The sequence below is a fragment of the Argentina anserina genome, chromosome 6 (genome assembly GCF_933775445.1).
Source record: "Argentina anserina chromosome 6, drPotAnse1.1, whole genome shotgun sequence".
Lineage (NCBI taxonomy): Eukaryota > Viridiplantae > Streptophyta > Magnoliopsida > Rosales > Rosaceae > Argentina > Argentina anserina.
Genome location: NC_065877.1, coordinates 8,437,533 through 8,462,786, shown reverse-complemented (window position 1 = coordinate 8,462,786; position 25,254 = coordinate 8,437,533). Strand labels below are relative to the sequence as shown.

Genomic DNA, 25,254 nt, shown 5'->3' with positions numbered 1-25,254 from the left:
TGGTTAACTATTACCGCCGCTTTTATCAAGGGATACTCGGCGAGGGCTGCACCATTAATCGACCTTCTCAAGAAGAACAAGGCATGGGATTGGACAACGGGGTGTCAAGAAGCCTTTGAAGACTTGAAGAAGGCAATATGCGAGGAGCCCGTACTTAGCCTACCGGATCACTCCAAGCCATACGAAGTGCACACCGATGCTTCCGACTTTGCCATCGGTGGAGTTCTCATGCAAGAGGGGCATCCAATTGCTTATGAGAGTCGGAAGCTCAATGATACGGAGCGGCGCTACACCGTGCAAGAGAAAGAGATGACTGCCATCATCCATTGCCTTCGAGTGTGGTGACATTACATGCTTGGGACCAAGTTCCTTATCATGACCAACAATGTAGCAACAAGCTACTTCCAAATTCAAAAGAAGCTAAGTCCAAAGCAAGCAAGGTGGCAAGATTTCTTGGCAGAGTTTGACTACACCATGGAGTACAAGCCCGGGAAGGCGAACGTGGTAGCGGATGCACTAAGCCGCAAAGCGGAGTTTGCAAGCATTTCACAAGTCACTAGCCCGCTGATAAGTAAGATCAAGGAGGGACTAAGGGTAGACCCTCAAGCACAAAGCCTCATTACCTTAGTGAAGGAAGGTAAAACTCGGAGGTTTTGGCTAGACGACGACCTTCTCTACACGAGAGGCCGCCGCATTTACGTACCGAAGTGGGGCAGCTTACGAAGGGAGCTAACCAACGAATGCCATGATTCCAAATGGGCCAGCCACCCAGGTATGAAACGCACACTTGCCTTGTTGAAGTCCATGTATTATTGGCCTAGGATGCGAGACAGGGTCGAAGAGTATGTGCGGACGTGTCTAGTTTGCTAACAAGACAAAGTAGTCCAACAGCAGCCCGGGGGCTTTCTTGACCCCTTACCCATATCAGAGAGACCGTGGGAGAGTGTCTCTATGGACTTCATCACTTGCCTACCGAATTCCGAGGAGTTTGGGAGCATCATTGACGTGGTAGACAGATTTAGCAAGTATGCAACCTTCATGGCCGCATCAGCCGACTGCACAGCGGAGGAGACAGCAAGGCTATTCCTACGCAATGTAGTCAAGCTTTGGGGAGTTCCAAGAAACATTGTCAGCGATAGAGACCCGCGCTTCACGGGAAGATTTTGGACGGAGCTGTTCAATATGTTGGGGTCAGATTTGAACTTTTCAACAAGCTTCCATCCACAAAGTGACGGTCAAACGGAGCGCGTCAATGCACTCTTGGAGCTATACTTACGGTACTACGTGAGTGCCAACCAAAAGGATTGGGCCAAGCTTCTAGACGTGGCGCAGTTTTCCTACAACCTGCGGCAAAGCGAGGCCACCAACAAGAGTCCTTTTGAGATCGTGTTGGGACAACAGCCTACAACCCCTCTATCCCTTGCCACTCGCTTTGAAGGGAAGAGTCCAGCCGCGTTCAAGTTTGCCAAGTCTTGGCATGAGCAAGCGGAGTAGCTCGAGCGGCGTTGCACAAGTCTTAATTGTCGACTTGTCGCTAATGAGAGTTTGTCTGACGTGTTTTGAGCATACCCTATGGTTCGTTGGTTCGTTGGTTCGTTGAGTGAAGATCCCAAAGTCAGCTAGCTTCGTTTTTCCAATTTTGTTCCGAATACTATCGTTTTTTATTTGAAGGTAAGAAGAGGTGGCGGTGCAAGAGACTTTCTTTCGCTTCTCTTAAAAAGAGGTTTAGGTGGTTTCCGCCTTGTTGGGCGTAGCCGTGGTTAACGGTGGCATCTATTCTCTTTCGGCGAGCATTTCTAATGGCTTTGCAGTGTTACTTCTTTTTTGTTTAGTGTTGCTTCGGCATTGACAATGTGATGAAGTAGAAAATTCACTACAATCGCCACCCCTTATGAGTTCGAGTGAACTAGTTGTGATATTTGAGTTCTCAAAGGTTTTCTAGATCAACAGCCTAACCTGCAATGGAATCATGTTAAAACGATTCCTTATCATAATCACCAGAAATAAATAAATTGGTATGATGGTATTGAGCGTCGACGGAATCCAAACATATGTATTAGGAGTAGCCATTAGGGTTCCACACCTAAGCCCTATTAACTCGACTAACTTGTGTCTTGTGGTGTGGACGTGTGGCATAGACGTATAGACGGTATAGTCGATTAATTTGATTTAATTACGAAAATACCCACAGAAAAGGGTGCGCTCACATTTCTTTGAAGGGAGAAAAGGAATTTCCACATCAGCCCCATCACACCGCGGCGCGCACAGCACCTCCGTCACGGCGTCACCCCACTTCACATTCAAAACCCTCTCCCCATTTCTCCTCTGCTCCAAGACTCTCTCTCTCTCTCTCTCTCTCTCTCTCTCTCTCTCTCTCTCTCTCTCTCCAATGGCCGATGATACTGTGGCTTCTCAGAGAAGAGACCCTGTCAAATCCTCAGGTACGTCACTTATTAACTATTCCTGCTTAGCTTTCTTCGGTTGCTCAGAAATTTAGGGAAACAGAAAGGCATGATCATGAGCTCTAAGTCATATGCTTTATCGGTTTATGTGATATATATGTGTGTTGTTCAAGTAAGCCATGTCTTAAAATTAGCTCAGTTAAATCGAGATTTTGATACTAAGAAACCAAATTAAAGAAACTATAAGAACTGCTTGCTTCCAATTGTTGATTTAGAGATAATTAGGATGTTAGGGTTTTGTATGATTTGTGTCAAGTCTGTTAGGTCACACCAAGTTTTCAGATTTATATTTCTGATTGTTTATGAGCTGTATTGAACACAATCCTGATTATGTGGGATTTTTTTTCAGTTGGAAATGTTGCAGGACAGCGGAGGCGGCAGACTGCAATTACAGTGGGAAAAGAAAGAAGGGAATCATTGATTCGGGCAAAGCGTTTGTGTAGAGTGGGGACTAATGGTGAAAGTGCTGATCCCCTTGATGGTGAAATGATGATTGATGAAGAGCAGCCGATTTTGGATGCTCAGACTTCTGCAGCTGTGGAAGAGTTGAAGTATGCTGTTGCACATCAGTAAGTGAATCCTGATTTCTCCTAAGGAAGATGGCATGGTATAAAATCTTGTGTTCTCCTATGTGGGGATATAAGTCAGAAAGGGTGACCATCAGGGATTAGCAAAACAAAAAACATGAGAACATCCAGCTGCTCAGTGATTTCTTAAATCCATTTGACACCAACTTTGTTGTTTACTTTGTAGGGGGAAAGGTGCATGGCAAAAGAGGGTGAGTGCCCTGCGTGAACTCAGGCGCTTATTATCTCGATCGGAATTCCCTCCTGTTGATGCTGCTCTTAAAGCTGGTGCAGTGCCTTTACTAGTGCAATGCCTTTCATTTGGCTCGCCAGATGAACAGGTAGAGATATTTTCATGTGAAATGGTTCTATTTGAGCTTACTGTGTCATTCTAAGTTGTATGCAATTTTTATCTCGACACAAATAGTAGGGTTTGTTTGAAAAAATATAAAATATAATGGAAGGAGGGGAGAGCTTGATTACGTTCTACTAGGGTATGTTATTATTTTCAAGAGGGACTGATAGGATGTATTCCGACCATTTCATATTTGCTTGATATGTTGCAGTTGCTTGAGGCAGCTTGGTGTCTTACAAACATAGCGGCAGGGAAACCTGAGGAAACAAAAGCTTTGTTGCCAGCCTTACCACTACTTATTGCTCATCTTGGAGGTGAATGGCTCCCCTGATCTTTCTTCTTAGATTTCATTTTACGATTTCAATTGGCTTACAAGTACCATATGCTTTTAAGCAATTGTAAGCTACCACCTTACCTCTGAAGTTTCACTTCAAAGTTTAAGCATAGAGGGATGGATGTTTGAGATATATTTGATCAGGTGGTTGCTCTTGATATCGCATCTATAGCTGTACATCTTTTGCAGAAAAGAGTTCCCCACCTGTTGCTGAGCAATGTGCTTGGGCAATCGGTAATGTCGCTGGTGAAGGAGAAGAGCTGAGAGATGTTCTGCTTTCTCAGGGTGCCTTACCACCTCTTGCAAGAATGTTGCTTCCAAACAAGGGCTCAACTGTGAGAACAGCTGCTTGGGCACTGTCAAACCTAATCAAGGTGCCAAAATCAATCAGCAATCTTATAACACATGCAAACAAAATTCTGTAGAAATGCAATCTTTGCTCCTTGCTCAAATTTCCTGAGTAGCTATTATGATCTAGATATTATATTACCTTCGAGCTGCTTTTTAAATTTTTTTTTTGCTCTATTTTTTACGTTTTTCCTCATCTTGTTTTTCGTAGTTGGTAATTTTCACTGCAACGATTAGTGGTTCTAAATTATATATACAGGCATCAATGTTTCCATTTATATTTGGTTGCAACCTCTCATTTGGTATGTTAAAAATGCAGGGACCCAACCCAAAGGCTGCAAATGAGCTCATTAGAGTTGAAGGAGTACTGGATGCAATTATACGGCACCTGAAAAAGGCGTAAGTAGAATTTAAATATTTTTTATGTAGTTCTGGTATCACCTTTTTTTGCCATTACACATCTGGATTGTCTTCCCATAAGATGAATTGTGTATATTAACAGAGATGAGGAGTTAGCAACTGAAGTTGCATGGGTGGTTGTGTATCTCTCAGCCCTTTCAAATATTGCTACCAGTATGCTAGTGAAGAATGATGTCCTTCAACTGCTTGCGGAAAGATTGGCAACATCCAATAGTTTACAGTTACTTATTCCGGTAAGGTGAAAAAAACTTAATGTATATGCTTTTATTTGACCTTGTCTTATGTTTTTTGGGTGACCTTGTTTCAATAATGCTTGTGGAGTAATTTGTATGTATCTGTATAAAAATTAGAAGTAGTTTACATTCTGAAAGTCAGTTTTGATTAATTGCTGCTAGTCCCATATTTCATTGGCCGCTTTCCTTTTTAATGGCTGTACTTTCTCCTATCATGTTTAGGTTGCATATAATTTGGGTGGAGTACATGTATTGATATAATTTATATTTTTCTCTTATATTGATTTGTTTACTCACAATTGGTTTCCATCTAGGTGCTAAGGAGTTTAGGTAATTTTATAGCTGGTGATTCACAGACTACCCATGCTATTATTGTCCCTGGGAATGAAATCACAGGCTAGTGAACTACTTGTTCCTCTTTGATGGTTTGATAACATAATTATGTGAATTGTTCATTTTCATATAATAGTGCCACCTTTTCAGGTAACATCATAGAAGTCCTGGTGAAATGTTTGGGGAGTGAACACCGGGTCCTAAAGAAGGTAAATAAACATCTCTTTATAATATCAGGTTGACCATATTTACACCCATACTTATTACTAGCTAAATCATTAATGTAGGAAGCTGCGTGGGTGCTGTCTAATATAGCTGCTGGTTCTATAGAGCACAAACAGTTGATATACTTGAGCGAGGCCGTGCCTTTGCTGATACGACTTCTTTCCACAGCACCATTAGATATACGAAAAGAAGTAGCATATGTACTGGGAAACCTGTGTGTTTCCCCTATTACACCAACAGAAGGCGATGGAAAGCCGATTCTGATTCTGGAGCACTTGGTCTCACTTGTTGGTAGAGGATGCCTTCCGGGTTTCGTTGATTTGGTTAGCTCTGCTGATACTGAAGCTGGAAAAGTAGGTTTACAATTCATAGAAATGGTGCGTAAAACATTGACCCTTTGGTGGTGAAACTATTATGTATTAGATCCCCATTTATATGTAATTGGAAGCATATTGACATTGTCAGTATTTATATCATTTTCTCCTTGCAGGTTTTGAGAGGGATGCCGAATGGTGAGGGGCCAAAGCTTGTTGAGCAAGAGAATGGGATTGAAGCAATGGAAAGGTTTCAGTTTCATGAAAACGAAGACTTGAGAAATATGGCAAATAGTCTAGTAGATAAGTACTTTGGAGAGGACTATGGGCTTGATGACTAGCCTAACTGGTGGTGCATGAAGTTCCAAAGATTTTCTTCTTTTACCTTCCAAGACCCCCTTACCCATGTATGATGTACTGTTGTAAGAACTAAGAAGTGTAAAATTGTGGTGTGCATTGTATCAAGTGTTATCTCGTTCAGACCAATAAAGGTTCAAATGAATTTAGAAATTTGGTTGAAAGGCTTCCCAATACTAAAATTCATGCATTGTCCAAATCTCTTGCTACTTGACCTATCATCTGAATCTTTTGATTTTCAGGTTGGTGTTTCTCAGAGTGAATGATTTTCTGATTTACGTTGAATTCGAACAGTAAGTTCCATCTCAACAAGCAATCAATTGAACGTTTGAAACCTATGTTTACACTATCTTATTCCAAATCCACCCAACCATCCTATTCTACATCACTTATGGTTATTTCCCACAATGCTGAAATCTAAAGCCATGAAACATGCATTTGTTTAACCAAGATTGGCAATTGAAGAAAAGGCACAGCCTTTTTGCCAAGAACCAATAAATCTGAAGTGGGCTAAATATAAATTTTGGAGAAACTATGGGGCAACTAACAGTTCCTTAGAAGTCAAAGGACTTCTTTGTAATTAACTAAAAAACGAAGGTAAAAAGGCAGGAAGGGTTTTAGTGTGTGTGAAACCCAAAAATCAAAGCCTCAACAGAGAAAAGAAGAACACCTCCGACTCGCCGCCTGTTGAAGCAATCGGAGAAGCTCAATCTGATGGCGGAAGGCGCTTCATTCTTGTTCGGCGGCATTCACTTCAACCGGAGGAAGTTCGCCACTGACTTCTCCCGCTTCCAGGTGCCTCAAATCTCTCAATGCTCTCAACAAGTTTGCAACTTTATTCAATTCGATTATGAACTCATACTTCGAAGAATCTAATTCAGGCCAAAAAGAAAGATATAAGCAATTCAAACCCGGTCGAAATCGCAGAAGCTGAACCAGAAGAAGAGGAGGAGAAGGAGGAAGAGCCAGTAGCAGTTTCTGTTAAGAAGAGGAAGAGGAAGGCAGAGGTTTCAGGTAAAGGAATGAACTTTGGTATTGGATTATTGGATTATGTATGCAATTGTTGAGGTCTTAAGATTATTTTTGCTTATTTGTTTATTTATTTATTTTGGTGATATTTAAGAGTCTGGGGATGGAATCAGTCTGTTTAAGAAGTCGAAATCGGCAAAGGCAGCTAAGAAAGATAAAGAGAAGCCTGCGAAGGCGCGTGCCAAGCAGAAAAAGAAAATCAACAGACAGCTTGAGGTGGCTTCTTGTTACTACATTGATCTTGTTTATGTGTGTTTGAGTGGTTTATTGTGCTTAAGGTTGAATGCTTTTTTATTTTTTTGTGTGATAGCGGGATGCGATACTCCGAAAGAAGCATAATGTGCATGTGTCTGGGAATAATATTCCTTCCCCTCTTGAGAATTTTTCGCAGTTGAGATCAAGGTATGGTATGCATCTGGTACCTGTTTAGAGATATGTTTTGGAAGATTCTTGTGTAGGTGATGTTTTTGTTTTGAATGCTGAGTAGCTTTTCTTGCTTCATCGCATATGAGCGTGTAGCTTATCCACTATAAACTTGAATGCAAGTGGAAATGAGAGTCTGTTGTCGATTGTTTTCAGATTCGGATGTGAAGAGTATCTACTTCGTAATTTGGCAGAGCTTGGATTTGAAGAGCCAACACCAATCCAAAGGCAGGCTATTCCAGTCCTCTTATCTGTATGATCTCTTAAATCTGCTGTTGAGCATTTTTTTTATAGATGATGAATTGTTATGAGGACAGGTTTCTGCAAAATGTGTGGGAACATGCTCTGATTAGTCATTGTGTTTTTTTTTCCATTGTTCATATGCAGGGCAGGGAATGCTTTGCTTGTGCTCCAACTGGGTCTGGAAAAACTCTTGCTTTTGTGGTTCCCATGCTTATGAAACTTAAGGTATTGTTCATGCATTTGATTGTTTCTGCAAATCTTGATCCCTGAGTTACTCTGATGGAAAATGTGCCATATTTCCAGCATGCATCTAAGGATGGAATTCGAGCTGTGATTCTTTGTCCGACGCGTGAATTAGCTGCGCAGACAACCAGAGAGTGCAAAAAGTTGGCTAAAGGAAATAAATTTTACATTAAGTTAATGACTAAGGAGCTTGTTAGAAGTTTTGATTTTTCCAAAGACCCTTGTGATGTACTCATTTCTACTCCACAACGGTTACGGATGGCTATTAAGAAAAAGAAGCTCAATTTAAGCAGGTGGGTTAATGAATGTATTGATTTTTAAAACTTAAACATGATGTTAGGGAAAACAATAACTATCTGAGCTACTGATGATAATCTGTTGCAAAAGATCCTTAACAGGCAAAGAAATGTGCAAATGGCACTAAAGTAAATAGCCCAAACTTTAATTATTCTTTAAATTACTAAAGGAAAACCATTGCAAAATCTTATTCAAGCTTATTTAAAAGAAACTCCCAATATGTGTTAAATGGTGGGTAAACATTATCATTTCTCATGAGGTTTGTGTTTTGCAGGGTGGAATATCTTGTCTTAGATGAGTCTGATAAGCTCTTTGAGCTTGGCCTTTTAAAGCAGATTGATTCCGTGGTGAAAGCATGCTCAAACCCTTCAATAGTTCGCTCTTTGTTTAGTGCTACGTTACCTGATTTTGTTGAGGACCTTGCACGTACTATAATGCATGATGCTGTTCGAGTCATCATTGGCAGGAAGTAAGTGTGACTTTATCTCATGAAATCATGGAGTAGTTTCACAATTCACATTGACTTACATTTGTATGTCTTTACCCATACAGAAATACTGCTTCTGAGACTATTAAGCAAAAATTGGTATATGCTGGAAGTGAACAAGGGAAATTTCTTGCACTTCGACAAAGCTTTACAGAGGTATGTGCATATAGTGTGTGCCATCCCGTATTACCCTGTATATTTCTAGGAAGAAAGCTTATTTTTCTCACTTATCCGCGTGATTCATCAATGTGGTAGGGACACATTTCATAATGAATAGAGGTATGTTTTACCCTTCTTAGGAGTCCCTTAGTGACCAATCCATTTGTGACAGACTGACAGATAATTTATTTTTCTCCATACAAATACTCCTTGGTTCACTACTGCCTTTTTAGAACTGTGGACCTCATGAAGGCTAATTTCTAGTGTAGATCCTTCACTGAATACATAAATGATAGTGAGAGCAGAATACAGGCAAGGTCTGAATGTTGATAGAATCAGCGAACATAATAAGTTTTTACAACAGTAACCAATTTTCACTCAATCTATTTCCACCTATTGTTAACATCAAAAATGAAAAATCATGGGAGGTGGGTCATTGGCATTTGTTTTCAGTTCAAGCTCTCTAGTAAAAGTTGGACCAGTTTTGGCTAATTTTTTTTAATCTTGTTACTAGAGTCTAAATCCACCAGTGTTGATCTTCGTCCAAAGCAAAGAGCGAGCGAAGGAACTCTATGGAGAGCTGTTGTGTGAGAACATAAGAGTTGGTGCGATCCATTCTGATATGTCCCAATCTGAGGTAAATTTATTGCCATCATTTTCAGTCAACTTGTCGAGATGTTATTATTCATTGTACAGTATACTTGCCCATTTGTAACTTGGATTGTTGCCACTAAACAGAAGATATAAATGAAACAAAATCTTAACAAACCTGATTATGCATCAGATGGTGGACTTGGATTCTGTCACTAAGTTACTAGTATCTGGGCTCATCTTGAGTTTAGTCATCAATTACTATATTGTCATCTATTGCCTATTTATTACTTTCATATACTTGAACAGTCATTACTGTGTTCTGTATGAATGTATTACAGCGAGAAAATGCTGTCGACGACTTCAGAGCTGGAAAAACATGGGTTTTGATTGCCACTGATGTTATTGCTCGGGGTATGGATTTCAAAGGCATCAACTGTGTGATTAACTATGATTTTCCAGATTCTTCTGCTGCCTACATTCACCGTATTGGTATGTTGTTCTCTCCTTTCAAAATAATATTCAATATTCTTTTTGGGGATCGAGTATCGTGACAAAGTTTATATTTTCTCTGTGAAGGTCGCTGTGGCAGAGCGGGGAGGAGTGGAGAAGCTATAACTTTCTACACAGATGATGATATTCCATTTTTACGGAATATAGCTAATGTTATGGCATCATCAGGTTGTGAGGTTCCATCTTGGATCATGGTCCTGCCCAAAAAGAAGTGGAGAAAGCACAGACCTGGAAGAGGAGGGTCAGTATTAGCTGGCCCAAAAGATGACGTGAAAAAGAAGTGGACAAAGAAGAAGGCAAAAAAATCTCAGAAGACAAACTTAGATGAAGGGGAGGATGAGCAAGAATGAATTGAGTCAGCTACATCTAGGGAGTTCTATTAAGTTGGCACACCAGGACTATATTGAGTGATCTAGAGTATTCATTCCATTGTTGATGAACATTTGGTTGCTAGAGGGACAATGATAATGTAGTTATTTGAGGACGAGGGAGAGCTGTTGTCGATGTTGTAGCATGAGGTTTAATATACAATTTAAGAATCACAGGATCACAAGGAAAAGAATGTTTTGAGGTCTATTCTGTTTTCAGCCTAGGCCTCTGCTCATGACTAAGTCCCTCCTTCCCTGCTTGCATATGGTTAATGTTTTTTTTCCTGTGAATTTTTCCTGTTCTCTCTAGTGCAGAGCTAGAGCATGGTGACATGGTCTAGGCTTTCTTTTCCATAAACAGCGAGCATGAGCTTTATTTGCATCAGAAAAATGGTATATTTATTATTTTTCTTGTCGGTTTCAATATGCGATGTGTGTACAAAAATCTTGATTGCTGTCTACAGAATGAGTCCATAATCTTCCCCTGCATAAGCAAAGTATAAGTACCTAGTTAAAACTTAAAAGACAATAATTCACCAAAACCTATGACAGTCCACAGATAGATTTCCAATTATAGCCAGAAAGTGAACGATGTTGTTGTAGTTTCATACGAAAACATAAGATGAATGACTCTCCACAAGAAGCCCAATAAGGGCGCTCTCCACTTCATCAACACCTAAACACTTGTTTTGACGAACTGAACTTTTTTCATTGCTGGTGACAAGACTGACAACTATGACCTCTTATTTTCGGCTGAAGAACTCATTGACTACAAGTCTACAACCATATGCATCTTGTACCGCCTCAGCCATGTCAGCCTTTTTAAACAGAATCTTTGAATCTGTTTCTAGCTTGAATGATATACAGAAGGCCATGGGACACCGGTCTTTCCTCAGCATTCAGAGCATGTTTGGCACCTGAACTAGTCGCATATCCAATGGACCAGATCCTGAGTGCATTTTCTGCTCTGCCATGCTCTTCCAAGGGAAGTAAAAGTCAGATAATTCTGCTGAAAGATAAAGCATGGCATGCGGTCCAATACTATACATTGTCATGAATCATCTTCGACAACTGGAGATACTAAAAAATTGTTGTAAACGGAAGTTTCAGCAAGAGGTGATCTGCAGCATGAGGCTCGAATACTCGGTATCACTCCTTACTGCTTGTGAATGGGACTGGTGTACTTGAATGTTTGACTCTCAATGATTTCTAGACATTCGAGTAATGGATCATCGGGAAGAGAAGTGCAATATGGTTGGCAACTTGGCAAGTTCCCTTCGATAAAAAAAAATATAACAGCGTAGCCGGCCTTCAAAATGTCTTCTATGGAAGCTGCTCCTCTCTGATCAGAGCTGAAGTTGTCAATGTAGTGAACACATCATTCCTCCAAGGAATCATGGCACCACCAGAGGTTACACAAACCACCCTCCTAGCTCCTTCTTTTCCAGAAGGCTGCAAATTCTTTTTAACAAATGCCTCCATAACTTCAATGAGCACTTTACTCGCGTATTCATGGCACTAAATTGAGTATTACCCTTCTTCATTGGATCAGAAGTTCAGAACACAGGCGCAATCTTCTGTACCTTCTTAATTTGTGGTAATTTAGTGGCTTCTGCAAAGTACTGAAGAAGATTTGTTCTTATACTGTGATGTAACCTATCTCGCTTTGTCTTCCTCTTGTTTCTGAACAGACAGTTATAACTTCAGCTTTGGCACTGTAGCTTATGGCTGAAGTGGAACACAACCATCATCCAACATCTGCAACCACAACTCCTCTAGCATTCCGTATATTTGACCCCTCTCAGGGTGTGAACTATCTTCAACCAAAAATACATGGATCCTATCCTTGATTTCAATCCAGCTCTGACCTGGAACTTTCTTGACGCCACTTTCTCTCATCAAATTTCTCAATCTGGCAACTTCATCCCATCTTCCAGAAGACGCATTGATGTTGCAAAGTAATACGAGAGCAGCAGGATTGGAAGGATCTAATTCTAGTACCTTCTCTGCAGCCTGTTTTCCTATTTCAGTGTTCCCACGTGTTCTGCAGGAGGCCAGTAGAGTCTTCCATACCACAATGTCCGGTTCAACTGTCATCTGCTTGATGAAGTCCACAGCTTCATGTAAGCATCCTGCACGAGCAAGTAAGTCAACCATACAAGAACAGTGCTCTCTTGTTGGCACAATACCATGTTCAGATTCCATGATTTTATACAACTTCCGCCCTTCTTCTACCAGTCCAATATGACTGCAAGCAGTAAGGACCCCCACCATTGTAACTTCATTTGGTTTCACCCCCACTGCATTCATTGCTTTAAACAGCTCGAGAGCTTCCTCTCCACATCCAGACTGAGCATAACCCAAAATTAAAGTACTCCATGATACAACATCTGGAATCTCTATCAAACTAAAAAGCTTTTGGGCACTTTCAAGTGATCCACACTTTGTATACATGTCAATCAATCCATTGCTGACAGTGACACCAAGTACTAGCCCACTTTTTACGATAAAACAATGAATTTGATTCCCAACTTCCAGAGATTCTACATCTGCACACACTCCGATTACATTACTTAAAGTTATAAAATCAGGCCTAATTTCAGAAACAAGCATTAACTTCAGTAATCTGAAAACTTCTCCAGCCTGGTTGTGCTGCGTGCACGCAGTCAAAATGGCATTCCAAGAAACTGAATCAGCATGATTTCTCATATCTTTAAACACAACAAATGCATCATCGAGATTTGAACACTTTGCATACATTGTTAGCAAAGCATTACATACAGATACAGTAAAATCAAGTGCTGTCTTGATAATGTAGGAGTGAACCTGCCTACCCTGAGACAGTGCTGGAAAGCTCATGCAAGCAGAAAGTGCGGAGAGAACACTAACTTCATCTGGAATCAAGAAATTGTGCTGCATCCTAGAAAAGAATGATATGGCTCCATCAGCATCTCCAACACTAGAAAATCCCGTAATCATTGCATTCCAGGACACCAAATCAGGCCGGTCTATGTGACAAAATACAATTCTTGCAGCTTCTAAATGTCCACATTTTGCATACATGTCACAAAGAGAGCATCCAGCAAAATTGTCTCTCCCTAAACCAAACTTTATGCATATCCCATGTATCTGCCTTCCATATTCTGGTTGAACAAGTCCAGTACATGCACTAAAAGCACTTCCAAATATAAACTCATTAGGCGTATAAGCACCCTGCAACAGCATCTCCTTGAAATGAGCCAAAGCTTCTTCGTCATAACCAAGTTGCGAAAACCCTGCAATGATTGAACCCCAAGAAATCAAATCCTTTCTCTCAACACGCTTAAACACATCAAATGCATCTTCAATTGATCCAAACTTGGTATACATTGAAGTAAGCGCATTTTGCGCAATAGAATGTGAACCAGTCTCTGATTTCACAACATGGGCATGAAGCTGTCTCCCCAACAACGCATTCCCCAAACCCGAACATGCTTTCACAACACTTCCAAAAGTGAACTGATCAGGCCTACAACCCGATCGAAGCATTTGTAAGTACAACTCAACTGCCTTATCCTCTTTCCTGTTCTGTGAATACCCAGCAATGAGTGAAGTCCAAGACACCACATTTCTCTCACGCATTTTATCAAATACCTTCCTTGCATCCCAAAATGATCCACATTTCCCATACATGTTGAGAATGTGATTCTGAAGAACAATGTCTTGCTCGCATTTGGAACCCAATAGATGATCATGGATTCTCCTACCATGTTCTATGGACCTTAGACATGAGCAAGCGGAGACTAAACTGGCATAAGTGTTGGGAAAGACTTTGAAGTTGGTGTTCTTGTCCAGAAAGTCAAATGCTTGAAGGGCTTCTCTGTAGAGCTTTTGTCTACATAAGGAGATTATGTAGTCATTGCTAAACAGTTCATTCTTGAAGTGTGGTGAAAGGGTTGAAGGTGGTTGACTGTAGTTGAAAGCCAGTGGTTTTGAGGCCTTGAATATTTTCATCATGGTAAACAGGGTTTAAGGGTCAAAGTTAAAACCGAAATGGAGTGGTTTTTGTATCTCTCGAGCAGAGTTCGAAAACGGCGTCGTTTTACTGAAGAAAGATATATATTTGATGATGGAGATGAAATGTCAATTATTGGTTGCTTCAAATGTTGGGGAATGTTTGTGATTGCTTTGGATTTGTAATCATGGCATGATGACAAGAGACTATACACAGGAGAGGACATATTCTTGTCACAAATATTCTTGTTACAACTTTCGGTTAATTTACATCAAGAATCACCCTTGATAAAGGTTCCAATACTCAACATTTTTTTGTGTTCAAGTGAATTTCTTCCTTCTTTTCCTTGGTGTTTCATGGCATGAATGCTGCAAACAACGGTTTTGTTTGTTCATGTAACAAGTAATAAATCATAATGCCACTCTTTTCAAGACAAACAAAAAAACATCCTGTCAATTGGTGAATATCGCAGTGCAAGTCAGTAACTATTTTAATAAAAATCATTATTATTCATCTTCGATTTTTATATTTGAGATTTGAATGTTTGATGAATTGATGTGGAAAAAATTGATAATAACTATAAACTATCTATTAACCTAACCGACCTTGTTCTCCTAATCATCATCCTTTTCCATGAAGATTTCCGGTCACACCAAACTGAAATGACTGATTAAGAAATTCAAGCTTTGTTTTCATTGTCTTTACATCCCCCTCAATTAGTTTTGATTGTGGACTTGTTCCCATGTGACTTGGAAGTTCATTCAATTTTGATTTTTGAGCTTCAAAAACATTGCCATACACCAGAATATATAAGACCACAAGTATCAAATATTATCTTAGTCATATTGATCCCTAGGCTTTATAGAGTTTAGAAGACTTCAAATTACAACAAATCCGCACTGCAACCAGTTGAACTTTGATACTAATAATTTGTTGATGGGTTCCATCCCAACAACTATTAGGTGCAGAGAAAGCAACTCAAGCCCTCAATTTTATTTGTCCTTCATACTTTTGCTTCAAGCAACAACATGAGGGAATGCCTCACCCAAAAACAACACAATGAAAACAAGAACAATTTTGCACAGAGGAAGTTCCCTTTATTTTGTAATAAAGAACCAATTTGGTATAGAAGGTTACTTAAACACTTTTCCTTATATATATATATATATATATATTACATTGATACACTACTTCCTTGATATCTATGACCAAAACACACCTAAATTCAGTAACCCAGATACCTTTTATATCTCTGTAAGTTTTGGGAGACATGGGTACAACTGAGAGATCAAAGAAGAGGGTTCAACTATGGAAGAAAGCTGCTGTCCATTTTGCTTTGTGTTTTGTTATGGGATTCTTCACAGGCTTTGCTCCAACATTCAAACCTTCCAACTCATCTAAACCTGCAGCTATGAGTACATCAAAAAGAGTAGAGTTTTCGCCTCAACCAGTTGAACGGCCGCAACAAGTAGCAAATGCCGATAGAAGTTTGATTGCAGAAGCAGAAAATTTGACTATGGCAGCATCCACATGGTCTGAAGAAAACTACTCGGAAACTGAAAGGAGGATGTCAGAAGATGAAGAAGACGAAGTGAAAGAACCCAGTTTGACACCAAGAAGGTTCATAATCATAGTCACACCAACAAGCACCAGAAACCCCCTAAAATGTGTGTTTCTTAGAAGATTGGCCAACACCATAAAGTTGGTTCCTCAGCCATTGTTGTGGATTGTGGTGGAAGGGAAGACCGAGTCTAATGAGGTTTCTGAAGTGCTTAGGAAAACAGGTATCATGTATAGGCATTTGGTTTTCAAAGAGAACTTCACAGATACTGAAGCTGAAATGGATCATCAGAGGAATGTTGCTCTTAAGCACATTGAGCAGCACAAGCTTAGTGGGATTGTTCACTTTGCTGGGCTTTCCAATGTATATGATCTTGACTTCTTTGATCAGCTCAGAGAAATTGAGTATGTGATCCAACTCTTTTTCCATTTCTGTTCAATCATATCTCAACCATTATTTCAGTTTTTAAAGTTTAAAAATCTACCATAAAAATTTCAAACATTTTTATTTGGACGTAAGAACCTATGAGGGGATTTTGAGTAGCTTTTAAGGAAAAGGATCGATCTAATTGCTGGAAAAATGAGTAGGTTTTTTTTTATCCACTTTTAGATGCATGTGAATTCATAGACTCACATGCATCAACGGTTGATAGTCGTTCATGTGTACATGAATGATCACACTTATTTGAAAATATTTACATATATTTGATGATATGTGGTAAAAGAGCAATTTATACTATCATTTGATCGTCTGGAGATTAAAACACAAACACCTGAATCTCTAATCTATTAGTTTATAGACTTTGGGCAGATATGACCAGATTAACAAAATGGTTAATTTAAGGGATTTCAAGGACAATATATTTATAGCAATGCTGAGGTGATAACCCATGCATGTTGATAAGTCATATTCCGAAATTTTATGATTTTAATTGATCTTTGACGACTTAGTTGGAGTATTGTCACCACCATTAGACATTTGATGTTCTTATTTAAAGAGTTTTGTTTTTTACAGTTGCTCATAATGTGGCGAGTTTTTCTTGAATTATACTAGCAATATAACATCATCGATCAGCGATTAGATTACATGATATTGAAATGTAATTATGAGAAATGACATTATAGGAATGTAACTGGTTCGACTAAACTACATTTCATTCATGTCCCTAATGAAGAACATCTCACTTGTTTAATTTGCAGGGTGTTTGGGACATGGCCAATGGCAATACTAGCAGCAAACAAGAAAAAAGTGATCATTGAAGGACCTGTATGTGATTCTTCACAAGTGATAGGATGGCATATCCTCAGGAAAATGAACAGTAGTACTGATCAAACAGATGATACTAATAGACTTCGCATTCATATTTCAAGCTTTGCATTCAATAGCTCGATTCTTTGGGACCCCGAAAGATGGGGTCGCACTTCATCTTTTCAAAGCACTTCTCAGGTAATATGATAACATCAAAGTTATAATAAGCTTTTGTTCAATATCAAGTATACTAGGCAAAGTTGCATGATAATTACATGAGGGTTGAACTTAGAATCGATCATGCGCCCGTGCTCAATCTCGAGTCATACTTTGTTAAACTAAGCTGGAAATATTTTCTTTATATCTAATTTGGGAGCCTTGATGTTGATTTCAGTTTCTTTTTCTAGAAGAAACTGGTTCATAGATACCCTTGCTAATTATTCCATTGCTGTAATTGGGTCCTGTCACACCAAGCTGTTAGGAAATTCATGCTCAATGAACAACTAAGCTGGTTTAGTTGAGGTTTGGCTAACGACCTCCGACCATTTTAAATTGTAGACACACATTAGGTGTATGGATGAATTGATATGAATAGCTCATAATCTTCTGATAATAAGAATGAGTATGGTATCTAAAACAAATCTTCCTAAACATTTATGTATGTATATATCATTGACCCACTTGAGTAGATTATATGTTTCTCTCTTTACTTCAAATTTAGGAGAAAAAATGATTGAGAGCATGTGCATATATGTCTTCTTAATTTGCATCCTACATTGAATATGTGTACTTATCAATCAGCGTTTTCTTTGCTGTTTTTTCTCGACAGAATTCAATGAAATTTGTAAAGCAAGTGGTTCTTGAAGACGAAACAAAACTAAAGGGAATCCCACCAGAAGACTGCTCCAAGATCATGCTTTGGTCCCTTCATTAAGTCACACCAAACAATCTATCAAAGGGAAAATTCAATTACCAAAAGAAAAGATTCAATCTTTTGTTTTTTAAGTAATCTCTATAACTTCATTTGTTCCCTTCATTTCTTCTCCTTTTCTAAATTTTTGATCAGATAGGTATTCAAATATGTAGCTGAAATCACCAAAATTATATGAGCTGTTTATGTTCCGTGTCATAAAAATGCAAAGAAAGAGGATCATTTACCATTTTTTTCGTTTCTTTGGTACGCTACACTATAATGAGAGATCTACCGCAAGTGTAAATATTTTCATCCTCGTGTTACATATCCATACTTTCCCATTAAAAATTAGAATTCTAATTGTTACAACTATACCTTGACAATGGTGTCTGATATGTTCTAACAATTGAGCCTTCATGTGTCTAAGACACATCCATCATTTTTGATTTATTGTGTCTTCTGATTGTCCCTTCCTTAATGTGTCACCATTAGTCATCATCAAAATAACAATTGTACTTGATCGAGTTTAAATCATATCCAAGCCTCTCTCGGCCTTCACTTTCATAGTGTTATGACTGTTATCCAACTGGATTTTTCTTTTCCTTTTACAACTAGGAGTCGCAATTGAGATAAGCACAAAGATTTCAAGGTCTTCTCTTGTTTTCTCTCCTCTTTTTATTTTTATTTAATCTATTAAGCGTGTTAGGGGGTTTTTGCTCCTTTCACTCATATTTCAGCCAAAAAAAAAGAAGAACATGCAGCCTCGCTTAATATGCTTGAATGCCTCACCACAGTTGGGCTCCACATTAGCTCTGAGGCTAATTGTGATACAAACTTTCAACTGCATGTTTCATCCTGCACAGTACAAAAATCTTATATCCATGAAAAAGATTTCAACTCGATCTTATCCTTCTTTTAAAATAATGTGATCTCCAAACCTTCACAAGTTTGATGCATGCTGATCGGCTCCCATTTGGCAACTCTGAATTGACATGCACACTTGAATGTGTGCCTATATCAACGCGTTTTGCAGCTTCACGGATTGGTGATGATCATGTCTACTGTTGGGTAGTTTACAAAACAGGTCTTTTTCTCTGTATAAAAACAATTAAAAGTAGTCAATTCACAGCAAATAGGGGGGCCAATCCTGAATCGATCTGTTTTAATAATAGAAGATTTGTTGAGAGTTTTAAACACCAAAACCAACTCATTTGTGTTAGAGAGCGAGTTTGCCCCGCTCAAATTATAGATTCTTGACTTATTAATTAATTTAAGTTGGTTGATGTGTTTGGGAAATCAATAATCCAATAGTTTATTTCATAAGCTCCATTTTGGTGCTTCTGCGGTGAGAATCGGCTTAACTTATGGGAATGTTAGTGAAATGTCAACTGCCAGACAATGCCACTCCATTTTTGCACAACACTATTTTTTAATTTCATGTCATTTTTAGTTTTTATTTAAACTCATCACGTTCTATTTTAATATTTACCAAACACTTTAACACTCATAATTGATTATTCTCACATCACAGTTGCAGTTGATTATTCTCAAAGTACCGCTGAATTTGATTATAAAAAAAACTCATATCGGGGCCAAATTCGCCCTTAGTACTTTCATTTTCATACTATTCCTTAGAAACCGATGACCCATTTATTAATCTGGAATGAAATTAAGGATGAATGAATTGATTACGGGATGAGTAAATTCCATCATTTACTAACACATGGAGGAATTAGAATTAATGTGTGACTCACCTGGTAATTAGGAATCGATTCCTGACAAACCCCCTAACTTGATACCCAAAGAGGGAGGTGGGTATTGATATCAAAGCTCAAGTATCAATTTTTCTTACCAAAATTACTCTCATTTAATTTCAATATTTCATAATTGTCCAACTTTATATATGCTATTGTTAAGACTCAAAAGCAAACAACATATTTCGCAAGACTCAAAGTTAGTGACAATTTATGTCAAGTAGAAATTAAGGAAGATATATATACACACACACATACATACAATATGTGACATCTAGTTTATACTATAAGATTATGAAAAGCAAACAGAATATGAATAAAGTCTTGTGTTTGATCATTTTCGAAAGGTACAAGTTCTTATTGTGTGGTAAGTTAAAAAAAATGTGTGACTTCATTTATATGTGGGTATTTTAGTAATTAGATTGGTTTTAGTTCTAATTCCCTTACGGTAAATAAACAACATAAATCATAATTCATTGAATTTCTGATCTGATTCCATGTGATAAGTAAACAACTCAATGAAATTAAATCCCCACATACAATTTCATTATATCTCTCATTTCAGATGAATTCTATTTATATAGATTTCAATTCCAACTTAATAAACGTGCCCCGAGTTGAATGATCACTCGATCATATACCCATCTTGGAGAACTGGAGTTATAGAAGTACAACTGGAATGAAACGAAAAATTAGTAATTTTCTTTGTTTTTATGATTTTATCGATCTGTTTCTGTTGCTACATTTTTCGGAAGCTTTGTTAAACGCTTTCGCATTAATCTTTGCATGGATCATCGTAATTAATACTAATTCATTGTATGATCATTGTTGGTATACATGCACTGATAAAATTACTTATCAAGTCATGAGTTCATGATCTTTTGTGCCGTTACAAGAATATTGGATCAAATTTATTTTTTAATTTTTCAATTAGATGCATATGCATTGTATTAAGAAACATTCGAATACTATACGTGTATGATTAATTAATGGACAAAAAAAATATTAAAAGAGAAGATATTTGAGAGGAATAATACTACGTACCAAATATGAATGCATGGATACAATAGTCATGAGCAACTTGACAAGTGAGAAGAAAATCACACACACAAAATTTCCAGCAGTTATGTGGCAAATTGAAATGTGTCTTTGGTGGGCGAATATGAATACTTGACAAACATACGATGGAGTATTACCGTCTAAATTTGTTTTTTTTTTACTAAAGTCGCACAAAATGCGTTCTTACACTTTCATTACAAGAATACGAAAATGGTGCAGAAAAGAAAAGAGAAATACTGGTAGTGAGCTCAAACACAGAGATGCTATAATGGCGGGGTGTTTTACTTACGTGGTAACGGTTGGTGAGGGGGACAAACAGTTAGCCGCAAGACCAGTAACAGTATCACAGTCAGTTACTTCTAACCTGCGACGGTGAAAGGTCGTTAATTTACTTCCAGCTTTGAAATAAGAGCAACTGAAGGATAGAGTGTCGGAGACAAGACACAGAGAAATAAGAAGAAGGAAAGAAGAGGCATCTGATCCATCCATCCATCCCATCCATCTCAGATCAAAAGTCTTCTGTTAAATCTGTGGGACCCACTTCTTTGCCAAACGTGAGGGAGAGAGTGGGGTCACACTAGCAAAACCCAGCTGGGCTTTCATTTCCCCTCAATATCATATATTGCTACCAATCCCCCTTTGTGCCCTTGAAATGTTCTTCTGTATCAAGATCTGATTTTTTTTCTCTTCCCTTCTATTCCCTTTACAAAGGGGGAGAGAGAGAGAGAGAGAGAGAGAGAGAGAGAGAGAGAGAGAGTTTGGGCTATTATTAAAGGTTGCTTCTAGTCTTCTTCAAGTCTTGAATTGAAGAAGTCCCCCTTTTGTTGGTTTCTTGAAGAAGAAAAACAAAACAGAAGAGAGCCATTTGAGATCTGCCACACTTTGTTCAAAGGTTAGTTCTTTCAGACCCCCCAGTTGAATCCACTCAATGGTTGCTCTCAAATGTTGGGTTTTGTTTGTAATTCTTCTACAGTTTTGAACTGGGTTTCTAAATTTGGCCCCAAGTAAGAGACTTTGACATCTGGCTCTTCTGCCATGCTGATTTGGAAGCTCACCCAGTTCTTGCTGGACTTAATTACTATGGAGAGTTTTCCTTCTTTATTGATTTGTTGAGAGAGTGTAGGAAATTGTAGTGGAGACATAAATTTGGTAGAGAACTTCTCTGATGTATGGTCAATCAATGTTTAGCTAATTTGTTTCTGGTCTGATGTCAGTTATAAATCTAGCAACAGTTCTCTTTTCAATCAGTTCTATGATTTTTTTTATCAAAATAAGGAAAGGATGAATTTTAGGTAAAATTCTCTCTTTTTCTTGTTCCCCCAGTTTATGCATCTAACGGACTAATATGATCATTAAGAGCGTTTATTTTGAGGGCTTGGCATTGTTCTCTCCTTTTCCCTTGAATTCTGTAAATTTATATAATGATATTCCTAATTCTACGCAAGTGGTTTCTGAAACGAAACTGGTTTTTGTTCTCCGAAGGTTTTGCATTAGGGGAATGTTAAGGAGATGGGGAGGAAAGGAAACTGGTTTTCTTCAGTAAAGAAAGCTCTCAGCCCTGATTCCAAAGAGAAGAAAGAACAGGTTTGTCTATATGTTCTAATTTGGCCAGCACCTTGTGTTTTTTATCTTCTATTTATAGGTTTCTAATAAGAGTAACTTTTTTTTTTTGCAGAGATCAGATAAGTCTAAGAAGAAATGGTTTGGGAAGCAAAAACAGCCAGAATTCGAGTCTTCCTCTTTAGCACCACCACCCACATTGCCACCTCTTCCTCCACAAGAAGAGGTGAAACTAACCAACGTGGTGAATGAGCAACAAACTCATGCTTACCCTGTTGCAGTCACTGCTACTGCAATAGTTGAGCCAGAGGTTCCTGCACCTCCTCCAGCTCAAGCTGCCCCGGAGGTTGTCAGATTGCCTATAGTGACTCGATATGCTGGAAAATCAAGGGAGGAAGTGGCAGCAATTAAGATTCAAACAGCATTCCGAGGATACCTGGTATGTACCGTACATAAGCTATATTTGGCCTACGATAACTTTATGCCAGTGTTTATAAGAATATCTTGGTTGATAGAAAAAAAACTTGCAGGACGCTTTTAGATATATATAATGAGTAGTTTCTGTACTTTTCAGGCGAGAAGGGCACTGAGGGCCTTACGAGGGCTGGTAAGGCTGAAAACATTGATTGAGGGATCTGTTGTGAAACGGCAAGCCACAAATACACTCAAATGCATGCAGACTCTATCTCGTGTGCAAGCTCAAATACGTTCCAGGAGGATCAGAATGTTAGAGGAGAACCAGGCTCTCCAAAGACAACTCCTACTTAAACATGCAAAAGAGACTCTGCAGGTGTGCTTTGTGACTCTTACCCTTTTCTGTTTGCTTTCTTCTTAAAAAAAAAAAAAAAATTGGAGCTACTAGTCCACTAATTGGAATAGTTTACAAGTTTGAACTAATTCGACATTAATTGGAATTTTCTGACCTTGATTTGTATCTCTATTCATATTAGTAAATAATTAGTTGTATTTTGAAACTATTAACTAGTATTAAACATTGTTACAGCTTGGGGATGAATGGGATGACAGCTTACAGTCAAAGGAGCAAGTTGACGCAAACCTATTAAGCAAACATGAAGCAGCAATGAGAAGGGAAAGAGCACTCGCTTATGCCTTCTCTCATCAGGTAATCCTAATCCCATAAACGAACTGAAAGGAGGACATGACTAAGTTATGCATATTAACTTCCGTGTTTGAGTTATGGTGTTGTGATGAAAGTCATACGGGACATTAATATATTATTACCAACTTGTTATGCTTTTCAGTTAGCCATGAGTTTGGTTACCCTTTAAAAGCCTGAAACCAAATAGTACTACACAAACAGCCAGTGAAAAGCCAAGCCACCCTGGATTCCGGTCACCTTCAACTCCTTCTAGGCCAGGTTCTACACAAACACACAAACCCTTTTTCTTTCAATTCTGCAGTAACCACTAAAATTTCCTCCCGCCTTGTTTGTTTGGCCTTCCTGTTTCTTTGTTTTTTCGTTAACTATGAACTAGGTTGCCAGTTTCATAATGTATGCATTATTAGATGAGATGAAAGGGTTTAAAACTTCAGCTTGAACTTGTAATTATAAGTGTACAAAACGCTGTAATTAGATGATTGTAAGAAAAATTTCGGGGCCTACCTTTGAGACCTCGTATGTGTACCTATACGTGTGTATATTGTTAACTTTTCTGAATGTCAAGATACGTGTGTATATTGTTAACTTTTCTGAATGTCAAGTCACCTCTAACCTTGGTTCACTACAGAAAAACGGGAAGAATTCTGCAAAATCTGTTAACCCAATGTTCATGGATCCAAGCAATCCCACCTGGGGTTGGAGCTGGTTGGAACGGTGGATGGCTGCCCGGCCTTGGGAGAGTCGTGGCATGACAGATAAAGAAATCCACGACGACCGCTCATCTGTTAAGAGTGTCATTTCTCGTAGCATTTCCCCTGGAGAAATCAACAAGTCATATGCTCGATACCTCCTCAATTCGGATAAGCAATCCCCTACAGCTAGTGAAAAGCCCAGCCACCCTGGATTCCGGTCACCTTCAACTCCTTCTAGGCCAGGTTCTACAAAAGTGGCTCGAAAATTGAAGCCATCACCAAGCCCAAGGGGTAGTGTTCGTACCCCAGATGAAGACACAAAGAGCATGGCTAGTGTGCAGTCAGTTCAGTTTAGGAGGCACAGCATTGCTGGCTCATCGGTAAGGGATGATGAAAGCATGGACAGTTCTCCATCACTACCAAGTTACATGGTACCAACTAAATCTGCAAGAGCCAAGTCCAGGTTGCAGAGTCCAGCAGAAAAGAATGGGATCACTGAAAAGGATACTGAGTCTGTTAAGAAGCGGTTATCCTTCCCAGCCTCACCGGCTAGACCAAGGCGGCATTCTGGTCCTCCAAAGGTGGATACTACATTGATTACTACAGAAAGCAACGTGAGCAGTGTTGAAGTTGGAAGCTGATTGTAACCAGCAGGAGAATACAGGAAGAACAGCTGTTTCATGAACTGTTGGTGAGTTCATGGACAAAAGAAAAATAAAGGTTACGTATTCCTTTAATTTGTTAATCCTCAAGAATTGGTGTGGGTTAAAATTGGTTGCAGGGGTTGACATGCTGCTGCAGGCTATGGTTATTTATTCATATTTGTTCATTTATATTTTCTGTAATACAATACTTCTGTTATGTGGGTGCTTGACTGCTTGGCATGGTCATATATCAGGACCCAATTCATAGATACTGATAGTGTTGCTGATTTTTAATGATTTCTTGACTTGGTGAATAATATATGTATTTAATTCATGAGTTATTGTTTATTTGATGTTGGGATAAAAGGTGTTCATTGTCTTGCCAGAAGAGTAGGTTTTCCATTTCAAT

The 25,254-nt window shown here is 38.7% G+C and overlaps 5 protein-coding genes and 1 pseudogene across 6 annotated transcripts; 4 read left to right on the top strand and 2 right to left on the bottom strand.

The window, feature by feature from the left end:
* Positions 1-2,268: 2,268 nt before the first annotated feature.
* On the top strand, positions 2,269-6,111 carry LOC126799039 (importin subunit alpha-9). Its single transcript, XM_050526148.1, has 11 exons — positions 2,269-2,441; positions 2,812-3,031; positions 3,216-3,369; positions 3,595-3,697; positions 3,907-4,091; positions 4,385-4,464; positions 4,568-4,718; positions 5,033-5,114; positions 5,202-5,260; positions 5,339-5,653; positions 5,767-6,111. Exons 1-11 carry the CDS (start codon positions 2,390-2,392, stop codon positions 5,929-5,931), a joined length of 1,566 nt encoding a protein of 521 aa, XP_050382105.1. The 5' UTR covers positions 2,269-2,389; the 3' UTR covers positions 5,932-6,111.
* Positions 6,112-6,592: 481 nt separating this feature from the next.
* Positions 6,593-10,716, top strand: LOC126798827 (DEAD-box ATP-dependent RNA helicase 57). Its single transcript, XM_050525890.1, has 12 exons — positions 6,593-6,742; positions 6,829-6,961; positions 7,071-7,192; positions 7,287-7,378; positions 7,556-7,652; positions 7,787-7,867; positions 7,946-8,178; positions 8,457-8,651; positions 8,735-8,825; positions 9,343-9,465; positions 9,761-9,911; positions 9,999-10,716. Exons 1-12 carry the CDS (start codon positions 6,662-6,664, stop codon positions 10,280-10,282), a joined length of 1,683 nt encoding a protein of 560 aa, XP_050381847.1. The 5' UTR covers positions 6,593-6,661; the 3' UTR covers positions 10,283-10,716.
* Positions 10,717-10,992: 276 nt separating this feature from the next.
* LOC126799316 (phosphopantothenate--cysteine ligase 2-like) lies at positions 10,993-11,782 on the bottom strand (annotated as a pseudogene).
* Positions 11,634-14,293, bottom strand: LOC126799315 (pentatricopeptide repeat-containing protein At3g53360, mitochondrial). Its single transcript, XM_050526496.1, has one exon. The coding sequence runs from the start codon at positions 14,291-14,293 to the stop codon at positions 12,023-12,025; it is 2,271 nt and encodes a 756-aa protein (XP_050382453.1). The 3' UTR covers positions 11,634-12,022.
* A 1,216-nt stretch (positions 14,294-15,509) lies between these two features.
* On the top strand, positions 15,510-18,265 carry LOC126799638 (beta-1,4-xylosyltransferase IRX9). Its single transcript, XM_050526877.1, has 3 exons — positions 15,510-16,259; positions 17,055-17,301; positions 17,933-18,265. Exons 1-3 carry the CDS (start codon positions 15,565-15,567, stop codon positions 18,035-18,037), a joined length of 1,047 nt encoding a protein of 348 aa, XP_050382834.1. The 5' UTR covers positions 15,510-15,564; the 3' UTR covers positions 18,038-18,265.
* Positions 18,266-21,478: 3,213 nt separating this feature from the next.
* LOC126797495 (protein IQ-DOMAIN 2-like) lies at positions 21,479-25,191 on the top strand. Of its 2 annotated transcripts, none has more exons than XM_050524117.1 (6): positions 21,479-21,721; positions 22,324-22,413; positions 22,505-22,828; positions 22,964-23,179; positions 23,393-23,512; positions 24,138-25,191. In XM_050524117.1, the coding sequence occupies exons 2-6, from the start codon at positions 22,339-22,341 to the stop codon at positions 24,840-24,842; spliced, it is 1,440 nt and encodes a 479-aa protein (XP_050380074.1). In that variant the 5' UTR covers positions 21,479-21,721; positions 22,324-22,338; the 3' UTR covers positions 24,843-25,191. The 2 variants fall into 2 exon arrangements, with proteins under 2 accessions (XP_050380074.1, XP_050380072.1); XM_050524115.1 differs by having other exon boundaries at positions 21,480-21,721; positions 22,312-22,413.
* The last annotated feature ends 63 nt before the right edge of the window (positions 25,192-25,254 follow it).